The 13,130-nt window shown below is 43.0% G+C and overlaps 1 protein-coding gene across 1 annotated transcript in view; it reads right to left on the reverse strand.

The window, feature by feature from the left end:
- TMEM192 (transmembrane protein 192) overlaps positions 1-10,973 on the reverse strand; it is a 44,264-nt gene extending 33,291 nt beyond the window's left edge. The window contains exons 1-2 of the mRNA XM_039539595.1: positions 10,784-10,973; positions 6,122-6,268 (exon numbers count right to left, since the gene is read on the reverse strand). Of these exons, the coding sequence (XP_039395529.1) occupies positions 6,122-6,268; positions 10,784-10,828 (192 nt within the window). The 5' untranslated portion in view covers positions 10,829-10,973. The remainder of the gene's footprint in view (positions 1-6,121; positions 6,269-10,783) is intronic.
- Positions 10,974-13,130: the final 2,157 nt, after the last annotated feature.

The raw sequence follows: 13,130 nt of genomic DNA on the forward strand, positions 1-13,130 counted from the left end.
GGTTGGAGGGGGGTTACCAGTGGAGTTCCTCAAGGTTCGGTTTTGGGTCCGATTTTATTCAATCTATTTATCGCTGACCTCGGAACCAAGAGTAGGAGTGGGCTGATAAAGTTTGCGGATGACACCAAGTTGGGAGGTATTGCAAATTCGGAAAAGGATAGGGATATCCTCCAGGGAGATTTGGATGACCTTGTAAACTGGAATATTAGTAACAAGATGAAATTCAATAGTGAGAAGTGTAAGGTTATGCATTTAGGGATGACTAACAAGAACTTTAGTTATAAGCTGGGGACGCACCAGTTGGAAGTAACGGAAGAGGAGAAGGACCTAGGAGTCCTGGTTGATCGTAGGATGACTATGAGTAGGCAATGTGATGTGGCCGTTAAAAAAGCTAATGCGGTCTTGGGATGCATTAGGCGAGGTATTTCTAGTAGGGATAAGGAGGTGCTAGTCCCGTTATATAAGGCGTTGGTGAGACCTCATTTGGAGTATTGTGTGCAGTTTTGGTCTCCCATGTTTAAGAAGGATGAATTCAAACTGGAACGGGTACAAAGAAGGGCTACTAGAATGATCCGAGGAATGGAAAGCCTGTCGTATGAAAGGAGACTTGAGGAGCTTGGTTTGTTTTCCTTAACCAAAAGAAGGATAAGAGGAGATATGATTGCACTCTTTAAATATATCAGAGGGATAAACACCAGGGAAGGAGAGGAATTATTTCAGCTCAGTGCTAATGTGGACACGAGGACAAATGGATATAAATTGTCAGTCAGGAAATTTAGGCTTGAAATTAGACGAAGGTTTCTAACCATCAGAGGAGTGCAATTCTGGAACAGCCTACCAAAGGAAACAGTGGGGGCGAAGGACCTCCATGACTTTAAGATTAAGCTAGATAAGTTTATGGAGGAGATGGTATGATAGGATAACGGGCTTAGTCAATAGGTCAATTAAGTGCCACACTGGTAATTAGTACAATGGGTCAATGATAGGATATTGTTAGCCTTTTTCCAGAGGGTATGGCTGGAGAGTCTTGCCCTCATGCTCGGGGTTCAGCTGACCGCCATATTTGGGGTCGGGAAGGAATTTTCCTCCAGGGTAGATTGGCAGTGGCCCTGGAGGTTTTTCGCCTTCCTCCGAAGCATGGGGCAGGGGTCGCTTGCTTAAGGAGTGGGTGGATCGGCTTATGTGGCCTGCATCTTGCAGGAGGTCAGACTAGATGATCATAATGGTCCCTTCTGATCTCGAATTCTATGATTCTTTGATACTTATTGTCCTCCGCTTTACCAACGATGGATTTTCCCCAGAGGTCTTTAGCGTCCCTTATCTTATACATTTCATGATTTCTACTTTATGTCAACTACTATCTATTTCTCTTTACGTATGCTATATTGCTTTTGTAATTTATAATTGCTGCCTTCACTGCACCAGGATGTACTTTTAGCCAAGCTGTCCTCTTTGTGAAGCTGTGGCTTTCTGGCCACCTAATAAACTCAAAGGACTCTCCCATTTTTCTAATTTTTTCCTCCCAATCAGCGTTGCTCATAATTTTCCTCAGCTTTGGGAAACTAGCCCTTTTGGAACACCAAGTACACATTACTGTTTGGGACTGTCCTCTGGTTGCCCATATTGAATGTAATCAGGTCATGACAGCTGATCTGTAGGTAACCACCAACTTCCAGTCCTGTTGTTAGTGCCATTTTTTAAAAAGCAAAAAGCCACCAGAAAGCAGCTTAGTGGACCAAGGCCTTGAGTGGATGAAGAATCAGATAAGAGGACACAGCTTTTTAGTCAAACATACTTCCTTGTATTGTCTACAAGATGTTTTTTGCAGACTAAGTTGGTGACTCAGGCTTTTTCACGAAGCTGAAGAGGATAGGTATAGTGGCTTTAAAAAAAAAAAGACTAGTTAAAAGGAGGCATTTAAATTATTATTCTACTGCCTTATCCTCTTATGGGATTGTCACAGTCAACAGTAAACTAGTTGTAGCAGAAGGGACCACAATCCCATAAGAGTGCTCAAATATAATCATCCTGTGAGATAACGAGGTTGGTTTGTTTTTAGTTTATACAGTATATACCAGGTACCTACAAAACAAGTCTACACAATTAAAAACCAAAAAAAAAAAAAAAAAAAAAAGTGACAGAGGTTTTGATTCTAAGCCTCCCTGATCTACTAAAATCCTGAACAAGAGTATTTTAAATTCTGAGGAGACCAAACACACACAAAATTGGACTCCAAGCTCTCCAAACCTTTATCCACAAGTACTTATAATACTAAGCTGCCATTTAATAGTAGGTCCACTTCAGAGTGATCTTAAGTTTGTAGGGAAGAAAGTAAATGCCTTACATTTTTCCCCTCCTCCTATGATTTATATCTTCCATATCCTGTTACAATAATTCTCCACAGTATAAGCTCATGCATTCTAGACAGAGAACTAACAGGACAGACTTCTGCAAATTTTTGACATTTAAAAGCATGTGGATTTAACATGTAGTTTAGTCTTCCTCCTCACCAAAAAACTCTCAGTTAAGGATTCCCATTTTTCTAAGAGATGGTGCCAAGAGTTAATTTAAGTTTATAATCCAAGTGATTTCAGTTTAGAAATCATGAGGGAGATACAACAGCTAGCTATTTTTTTCTGGGATATTTAATTAAGAAGTGTCCAATAACTACATCTCTACTACCTTAATCCAGGTAATTAATTCTGGACAACACTTTGTTTTATACAACACTTGAACTGGATCCACTCATTAAAAGAACCCCTTGTAATGGAGATCAGACATAAAAACAATTTCTGGCTGGAGAGTGGATATGACTTCTCACCCTGCATCTGTTTGAGAAAGTTAGTTATGGCACTAAACTACCATTATAATAATTACCAATACTCATAGCTCTTCATCCTTCCATTTCCAAATTCATCCTTACACTTCAGAATACTAAAAAGTTTCATTGCCATTTTACAGATTTAAAAAGCACATAGAAAAGATTAAGTGATTTACCCAAGGTCACACAGCCTGTCAGTGTGAAAGCCGTGAATAAAATTCAGATTTTCCATCTTCCAGCCCAGTGTCTTGTCCACTAGTCATGTAATTTAGAATGCCACTCATTTTTATTTTGTCCAGTTACTTAAGTGGTATTTTTAATACCTTTGCTGTTTCTCAGGTATTCCAACATGGAACTATAGGTACGTTTATTTTAAATTACCAGGATTAGGATGGAAACTGAGCAAATATTATGCAGTGTGTACATCCTCAGAATTGACTGGAGAGGGAAGGATGGCCTAATGTTTATGGTAATGAGACTTGGGAGATCTGGGTTTGATTCCCTACTGTGCCACAAACTTCCTGTGTGAGCTTTGCAAAGTCTCTCTGTGGCTCAGTTCCCCATCTGTGAGAAAGAAGGGGATAATAGCACTTCTCTATCTCCCAAGAATGCTGCAAGGACAAATGCATTAAAAATTGTTAAGTGCTTGGTGTGACGTTGTACAGTCTATATGGTTTTATAAAAATATGGTAATGAGTGAATGTAATGTAACTGGAATATGCTTCATGCAAAAGGTCTCTTGTAAGGTATCATTACAAAGCTTATAATCTGAGTGTGATCATCCTATTTGTATAAATGTACTGCCCTTGTATCTGGGACTAGAAATATGAAATAGAACTCTGAGGGCCTATTGTAATTATGCAAAGTGTGGGCCATTAATGGTGGTTTGGAATCTTAATGGCTCCCATCAACCAGGACAATTGACTAGGGCTCTGTTTGCAAGCAAGCCTTCCTGTGAGTCAGGCTGGGAGGAATGAAGTCTTAGGGTCTTACAGTGACATGTGATCATCTCACATGAACTGGAATCCATCTTTAACCTGGTGCTTTTCCAGTGAGGGGTGGTGGAAACTCAAAGAGACACACAAAGGATTCCTGCCTTATGCAAAAGATATATAAAGGGGTGGAACAGAACAAAGAGGAGAGCCATCATGAAGAATCCTCTAGCTACCACCTGAGCTGGAACAAGAGCTGTACCGGGGGAAAGAATTGTGCCCAGGCCTGGGAGGTGTCCAGTCTGAGGGAAAAAAAACTTACTGAAGCATCTCTGAGCGTGAGATGATCTGTATTCAGTTTGATTAGACATAGATTTGCACATTTTATTTTATTTTGTTTGGTGACTTACTTTGTTCTGTCTGTTACTACTTGGAACCACTTAAATCCTACTTTCTGTATTTAATAAAATCACTTTTTACTTATTAGTTAACTCAGATTATGTATTAATACCTGGGGGGGGAGGGCAAAGAGCTATGCGGATCTCTCTATCAGTGTTATAGAGGGTGAACAATTTATGAGTTTACCCTGCATAAGCGTTATACAGGGTAAAACGGATTTATTTGGGTTTAGACCCCATTAGGAGTTGGGCATCTGAGTGCTAAAGATGAGCACACTTCTGTGAGCTGCTTTCAGACAAACCTGCAGCTTTGGGGCAAGTAATTCAGACCCTGGGTCTTTGTTGGAGCAGACGGGAGTGTCTGGCTCAGCAAGACAGGGTGCTGGGGTCTCGAGCTAGCAGGGAAGGCAGGAGCAGAGGTAGTCTTAGCACATCAGGTGGCAGCTCCCAAGGGGGTTTCTGTGATTTAACCCATCACACTTGGATAATATGGTAATGGAGTGAAATAGATAGATCAATATTCCAAAAGGTCAACCAATCAATTTGACGTACTCAGTAAAGGTTCAGTTTTGAGGTAAAGGAAAGTTAAATGCTTATGGATACATAGGTGAGAATGGAGCTGGAGTCTCTGGAAAGCAAAAAGAAGGTTGCAAAGGGAGTAAATCTGAGGTTTTAAGCATGCAAATTTGTGAAAATTGATTTCAAGAGGACTTTGAGTTTGACAGGAGGTAAAGCATTCTGGACATCTGGTTTGGAGTAGCAGGACTCCCTCAGACAACCAGGTGATTGAGTGTTCCTTCCTTTTCCCTCCCTCCTGCTCCCCAGCCTTCTCTGCTCCCCAAACTTAGCAGTTTAAGAGCTACATGTACAAGTTACTGGGGAATGAATGTTCCCTATTCCCTCCTGCCTCGATGATATGATCCGTAAGACACTCATTTGGTTGCCACCATTTTCCCCCAAACCCTTGCCAACCTAGGTAGGTTCCTGCCATTCTCCCTCCAGGTTGAGAAGACCCCTCTGTCCCAAGTAATAAGTATCTGGATGGTGTGAGAAAGGGATGGTGAGAAAAATTCAGATGGAGCTGTGCTTGAGAACACCAGCTAAAGCTTGTCAGAGAGAAGCCATATTTTAAATGTTTCTAGTTACCAACATGCAGGGAGTTTAGGGCTTGTCTACATACAGAAGTTACGCCAACTACATTGATTTCTAAATTGACATTATGCACTCTTAAATTGGTTTAAGAGTCTCCACACAAGGGGGTTGCTCAAATCTAGCGAAGTCCATTTTAGGAAACTGGTTTAGTTGATATGTAGACTGAGCCTTTAAAACAAACAAAAAAAGGGATATGACATTAATGCATTGTACACATTAGATCTACCCAAATTCTGTTAAACTCACTGATATAGTTACATCAGTCCAAGTTTCCTTACAGATGAGGCCTAAGACTTTTTTCCTAACCTGAGCAGATGGAAGGTGGGCTAGGACAACAACTCAGGAATCTTTATCAGGCACTAGAAGTAGCTGAGTACAGACAAGGCTAAATTTACTAGAACTAACTAAGAAGCAAGTCAAAATTTTAGATTGGATTAGTGTTTAACATTACTAAATCTTTTAAATCAACTCTAAACAAGTTTAAGTACAGCAATGTTTTCTTGGTCCTGAGGCAACATCCTAATTTAAATGTCATTTTGTAGCACTGACATTATCCAACACACTCAAGCTAAATTACTTCTTATCTGACTAGATTAGAAATTACTTGCCATATCCATGTGAGTGAGAAGCTTGTAGTGTTGGGATGGAATGTTTAAAATACAAGGTAAGAGGAATATGCAACACAAGTTACTTCTCTCCATCCCCACAATCCCTGCTTTAGATCCAATACATCACAGCTGGAGAACCAGAATTTCCCATTATCTCCTCATATCCAAGTTAATTAAAAAAAAATTCTGATGATTCTTCCTCAAACTTACATGTATAAGCAATAGAAAATTGGCAACCAAGACTGTAGGAATAGCATGGAATCTCGGTCTCAATTGGGAATGTAATGCATGAGGTGGAAGAAGTGGTGCATCGAGTAGAGGATCATCTTCTGTGCTCTGCGTTATCTCCAAGGAACCCTGAAATTTAATCATGAGTTTCAGATTAATTTTCCCACATTAATCTTTCAATGTGTGTTTCCAAGGCAGGCCATCTTCTTGTACCACAAAATTTCAAGCAGCTTTAACTTTCTGGGAGAACACGGAATAAAGTAATTTAAACTAATCATTAGGTCATTAACTGACATGGCAGATATCATGCCATTTGGCTAGTTCTAGAATGGCTGTACTGCTATTGAGGGCCTTTAGTCTTCAAAATACTTTTCAAATATTTGAGTGTAATTGAGACTTCTGACACCTCCACATTTAAGAAGCAGCGGAACACCTCTTCACACTGAAATCTCAACCACGGAAAAGACCACCACCACAAGAGGTAACTTTACTGCTTCCAGCTCAGGGAATAGTGAAAAGCAAAGTAGCCTGCTGCCATATACGAAGCTTGTCTACTTTGGATGAGGTTAGAATTTGCATTTTAGCATGCTCATCCTATGATAAGTTAATAGAATGTCATGCCTTGTCCACACTAGAAGTCTGTCATGTTAAATATCAAATAAAATACAGAGAAGCAGTCCTGGTCCCCTTCCCCATTTCTGCTACAGAAGAGATTTGAGTGCATACATATGCTATGAAGTGACATAACAGGAACCTAGCACTTCTAGGGGTGAACAGACCTTCAGATGGAAACCATGTCACCTTCCAGGAAGGCCTAGGAGCTGCAGCCCAACATGGTACCAGAATCCCACAGATTTCTTGGGCCCAGTAACCTGACCCATCACATCTCATCCAGGCAGTGTTAAAATCCATCCTATCAGGACAGTGAGCAACCAAAGCCCTAAAGATTCCAGAACCCCCTAGGTTTTCAACTCTAGATATAAGGCCATCATCTAAATATAAGGCCAAGTTACAATAAGCTAATCCAGATACCTTCACCCCAAGCCCTCCACATCAACCAAGAAAATCACCAAGGTTCACAGATGACCTGTGGGAGATGAAGTGCAGAGTAAGTAGTTTAGAAAGCCATTGGGGCAAAGGAAAGAAAACCCCCACACAAAACTCTGAAGTCTTCTGCCAATAGTGCAGACACTTACATGACTGCATCACTGCCTTAAAGGAGGCAAAACTAGCCTCTGCAATTAACATGGCAGAATCACAACAAGCAGAGCTATATTCCTTGGTCAACTCGCTAAGTCAACCCATAACCTCTCTCACTGTGGCTGATGCTTGGGTAACATACCTCATTGATATGGTCAGTGAAGCAGATAGAGAGCCAACTGGGATAGAAAATGCCATCCTAACAAGTATTCCTAACTGAGTTTGTCCCACATGCTGAAGATAAAGAAGCCGAGGGGCGGGGAGAGGGGGGAGGAGAAGAGAGTATTAAAGCCTCAACCTGTTGAACTGATTTATGCATCTCCCAGCTGGCAAAAACCAGTGAAGAACAAATAGTCAATGCTCCTTCAGAGAAGCACATCAATCAAACTGTATGAAAAATGAGCATTGGTCACACTATATTTCAAGACACCAATACTCAACTCTGAAGATCTTTCCAGCTACCATCCTGTTTCCTAGCCTCTCATTCCGTCAAATAAAAAGCACTAACACGGTGCTCCCATGTTACTATAATACAAATGAAATCAGAAGTGTGAATATTCACCTTCAACTGACTGAAGAGTACAAGATGTGGGTGTAATTTTGCAAGTTTCATGTGAACAGCAAAAAATACCTACACTTCCCCCTCTTACCAGCACTACTAACCCATGACAAGTCTGTTTTCAGACATTACTCTTTGCTATTGTAGTCAGCATAGTACTCTTAGGTTTTACATGAATGGCTAAATCTGATGGCTTCTAAGATACCCTGATGGCATGAGAATTAATTGACAAGTGATCTGTCAGAACAGGTATCATTACAGTACAGTTCACTTATTGAGGCCTGGGCTTTCTAGGTCAAAGCAAGGGGGTGGGGGCGCACCCTCAGGAGGAGAAAGATGCAGGGAAGTCACATTTGTGGCTTGCTACTGCAGTTATGGTTTCAAGAGTACAAAAACATCTCTTTATACTAATTCTAGTTACTCTCACACCATAGATCCCCAGCTTCCAAAACCCTCTAGCCACATTTCCATGCCAGAATCAGAAGTTATCTACATTTTGTTTGTAGAGATTGTGCATCTGGGTAGCCAAATGCACAGATTTTAAAATTTTATTAAAGCTAATGTTAAAAAAATTATTATAATATATAGGTTGGGAAGAGTGTCTGTACATCTGGGTATAGTGCTTATATTATCCACATATAAAGTTAGTTTTTAAAAGTCATATGATACATAAGAGTACATAATCAGCAATCACCCAAATTTAGGTGACTAGATTTAACAATACAATTTAGATATTAGAATCTGAATATTTGGGTACATCACTCATGAAAAGTTGTACAGAGATTTGGTTGTGGAAAGCAAAATATATCAATTAATGGAGATTGTCCCTCAGTAATTGAGGATTAGGTTGGTCGTCTATTTAGAAAATACAGTACATGAGGAAAGTATTGGTTACTTTCCTGACTGCACTTCTCATTGGCACTCCAGCTCATCCCTCCTGGTATTGCTGATGTCCAGTGATTTGTTCTATGTAGATGTCCCTTGACCACCTGACTGCGTCCGACACTATGAGTTGCTGCATCAGCTGAGCCGAGTGTTGACCGATTCCACATTCTCTCAGCACTCGCTCATTACTGGGGTCCCATGAGCCTAAAGCTCTGACAATCGGTGCAGGTGTCTGGAGCTGGTAACCCTTAGCTCTCCAGGTTTCAGCTAAAGGAGCATATTTGTCTACCTTTTGAGCTCAGGCATCGTGGAAGGCCGGGGTCCTGGTCTCGAAGGGCACTGTACTGTATCAACAGCTTATATATTTTAAGGTCAGAGTCTTTTGTGTATTAAATAGAGAACTTAAGTTTCATGGCCATTCTACTTCCTCCACGTCCTTCTTAAGGAAGCAGCATTACCAAGGTTGGTACTATAGATCACGGGTCCCCAACACGGTGACAACGGGCACCACGGGGGCATCTAAATGCGCCTACGTCCTGACCAGCGGTCAAGCATCCACCGAAATTCGGCAGCGACGCCTCTGGATGATGCTGCTTGCTGCCGACAAGCGACGTCATCCAGAGGCATGACTGCCGCAATGCTGCCGAATTTCGGCGGCATTTCGGCGGATACTCGACCACCGCCATGGTCCTTCGTCTGGTGCTCGCCAGACGAAAAAGGTTGGGGACCACTGCTATAGATAAAATTTGGGTGGGGGTTGGGGCTGTTACTTAAATTTATGCAGCAAAGTTGTTTCTGTGATGTATCTTTGTCTTTCATATACAAAGACACACACACACACACACACACAAAAGTGGTATCCTACAAGTGATGTTGTTTGAAAAATCAGTCATGCATCAAAATAGCAGTCAGTATTTTACATGCTTACCAAAAAAAGCAAATAGTGTTCCGTATTAGAGCCCAAACGAAACAGGAAGAGATTATGTAGGAACATAAATAAAAAGCCTCTTTCCTAAAAGCCTTTTCAGAAAGAGTTTTAAATTGTTTAGTTTTGGAGTTTAACATAACAACTCCTTCCTACAAAAGCCCATTTGATTCCACCTACAATTATCTTTTAGCTACTCTCAATCCTGTTGACTCACACCTCCACATGTATTTCAATTCACTATGGGAGTTCCCCACTAGCATCCATCCCCACAGGCCTCTTCAGCCCATCCATATAGCGTTCTGAAAACTGAGAAGCTACACAAAACCACAAAGACAAAACTCCTCTGTTGAATAAACTTTGTTATAATTTGTATATATAATAAATCTGTTTGGTTTTCTAATAAACAAAAATTCAGGCTGCCTTTTGTTTTCCAACACATCAGTTTAAAAATACAGTTTGAAGGTGTAAGTTACTTGTATGCCGTTGGACCTACCTTGTAAGGAAGATTTCTTAAGTTATTTAAAAATAACTAATAGTTAAAAAACCAGGGCAGGGGGAGTGAGGGGAAGAGTAAACCACCAACAGTAAGATTAGCTGCTGGATGCTAGTTTGTTATAGACACTTCTTGCCTGCTTTTTTAAAAAGCCTCCAGAGCACTTTTACAAGAGTAGAATCATTAGTCTGACTGTGCAGTTGGGGAAACTGAGGTACATGTCACATGATGAGAAATCTGTGCAGGGCTGGCCAAGCGAGGACCCAGCCCCATGACTTCCCGTGCAGGAGTCCCGATCCACGTGCCCCCGCTCCTAAGAGGCAGGGGAGGCGCAGCCAAAAGTGAAAACTTGGATCTGCGCTGTGAACCTCCCTCCTCATGACCCAGGGACTCTACCGATTGCCGCCAAGCCTGCATTTGCGGAACGGAGGACTCCACAGCGCGCTCTAGGGGGCTGCCACCCGAGCCCGGGGGCCCAACCCCCCGCAGCACATCGCACAGCCGCGAGCCCTGGGGACCCCCGCGTGCTGCGCCGGCCGGGCAGAGCCCTCATTGCCGGGCTGCCCCCCCGGTGCTCACGTTATCCAGCTCCTGCTGCGGCCCCGCAGCTGCTTCCGCCGCCATCTCCGCCAGCTGCCGGGCTGGGCTCCCCGGCTGTAGCGCCCCCACCGCAGTCCCCAGCTCTATTAACGGACAACTCCTCCTCCCGCAGCGGGCGGGCGGGCGCGGCCTCCCCGGTGCAGCCCAGGCCTGAGCCCGCCCCGCCTGCCGCTACCCGCCTTAAGCCCGCCCCCACGCCAGCCTCGCCCCACCCGCCGGCCGGCCCGCGCTCCCTGGCGGTGATTTCTAGGCAACCGGGCTCCCGCCTGCCTCTTCTGCGCCGGCTCCCGGCTGCTTTAGCCGAGGCAGCAGCGGCTCTGTCATAGGTAGCGCACGGGGGTCGGGGCTCGGCCCTGGTGCCGGCCGGGTACGCACCCCTGGGCTGCAGTGTCTCGGCTGGCTGGGAAGCTGCTGTGCAACACCCAGCCAACTGCCTTTGAGCTTTGCCGCTGGTTTGACCCAGCTATTATAGCATTAGAATCATAGAATCTCAGGGTTGGAAGGGACCTCAGGAGGTCATTGAGTCCAACCCCCTGCTCAAAGCAGGACCAGTTCCAACTAAATCATCCCAGCCAAGGCTTTGTCAAGCTGGGCCTTAAAAACCTCTAAGCTTTGTATTGAAGTACCGGGTCACAGCTCAAGCCTGGGTGCTGCTTGCTGTACAAACAAGGGAGACAGTCCCTGACCCCCACAAATTCAAAGCAAACCCCAGAGTTCTATGCTCCCATTAGGGGAAACTGCTCAAGATTGCTCAGCTCCAGGACTGGCTTTAGCATGGGTTCATGTGCACCCATGGAAATCATGAAACGCAGGGTGCCAAACCCAAGTGGTGATCTGCTCCAACCCTGTGTGCCAGGTAGCAAAGCCTGGTAGCAGGATCCAAGCCCAGCTCTGCCTTGCAGTAGAGGGCTTGTTGTCCAACCCTGACCCCTTTCTCTCTGTACCAGGCTGGGATTAAAGGTGCAGAGGATACTTCTGTAGGTTTTCTCTCTTTCCCCTTTACTACAGGATGGGGCACACATTGAATCAGGAGGCTATATCCACCCTTGCCCAGCTCAGTCACCCACAGAAGGGATATGCTTTCTCACTCCTTGCTAGAGGGCAAATCCCATTGATGGCCACCTGCTACGTGTGGCATAGCCAGTGGGACTGCAACTATGCAAATCCACTCACTGAATGTGGGGGGGTTGTCTCAGCAGACTCCTTGACAACCCCAATCATGCAGCTCTTGCACAGGTGACCTGTCACCCACTGTAGGATTTCTCCATCCTTCCTGACCATGACACAATTCCGCTGCATGATGCTTGCCTGGGTTGATAGGCATGGAGGTGAAAGGTATTGATAGTTACAACACAGGTAACTGTCGTGCACATTTCCCTGCCAACATGCCTGTTCTGGAGCAACCAGAACTACTAGTTTGAGATGTCATTACATTTCCACACCCATTCATTCAGATGAGGCAGCTAATAAGGAGCCCTATAAGGATTCCAACTAGTGCCAATTATTATGGTGTTCTTGGGAATGTGGGTACTCTTAAATTGGTTTGAATGCATTATTTTAGTTTAGCTTAAGTCAGTTAATTACTGACTTGTCAAATCAATATGGGGCATTTTAATGACGAACATTTCTAAACTAATTTAGTTAAAATGGTACAACTTTTGTTTGCAGATAAGACCCAAAGCCCCCTAACATTGCTCTGGCAGTAGTACATGTAAATGTAATTTATATCTACATTAAGGCCTCTTTTTGCAGTGAAAGTAAGAGCAGTGGCCTTAGTGAAAATGAGAGTCAGATTCAAACATATGAAGGAGGTATGAAATGTATTTACATTCGTTGGTAGCTGGAACTGTTCTTTTTAATTAATGAAGTCTGGCTTTTTAATATTTCAATCTTATATTGATAAATTCAGAGTAAGTCCAGATCCTCATCGGTATTTAGGCACCTAACTCCTATTGAAATCAATGGGAACTAGGCACGTAAATATCTTTGAGATTCTGAGCCTGAGAGTCTGCAGATGGAGTGTGTCTAGTAGTTAGACTAGGGAACAGAGAGTCAAGACTCTTAGATACTACTTCTAGATTTGCCCCTAATTTCTTGTGCCACTTTGGTTGTCACTTAAACTCTCTCTGCCTCAGTTTATCCATCTATAAAATGAGGATAATACATACCTCCTAAAACCATTGTGAGGTTTAATTCTACTTGATCATAGCCAAAAAGTGAGAACCAAAGTTTGGCTTAATAAATATTTGTAAAGTGCTTTGGGGATTTACATGTGCAGATAGATAGTATATGAATACAAAAACTATTATTACATTAAGCAAGTGAT

The sequence above is a fragment of the Mauremys reevesii genome, linkage group 5, assembly GCF_016161935.1.
Source record: "Mauremys reevesii isolate NIE-2019 linkage group 5, ASM1616193v1, whole genome shotgun sequence".
Lineage (NCBI taxonomy): Eukaryota > Metazoa > Chordata > Testudines > Geoemydidae > Mauremys > Mauremys reevesii.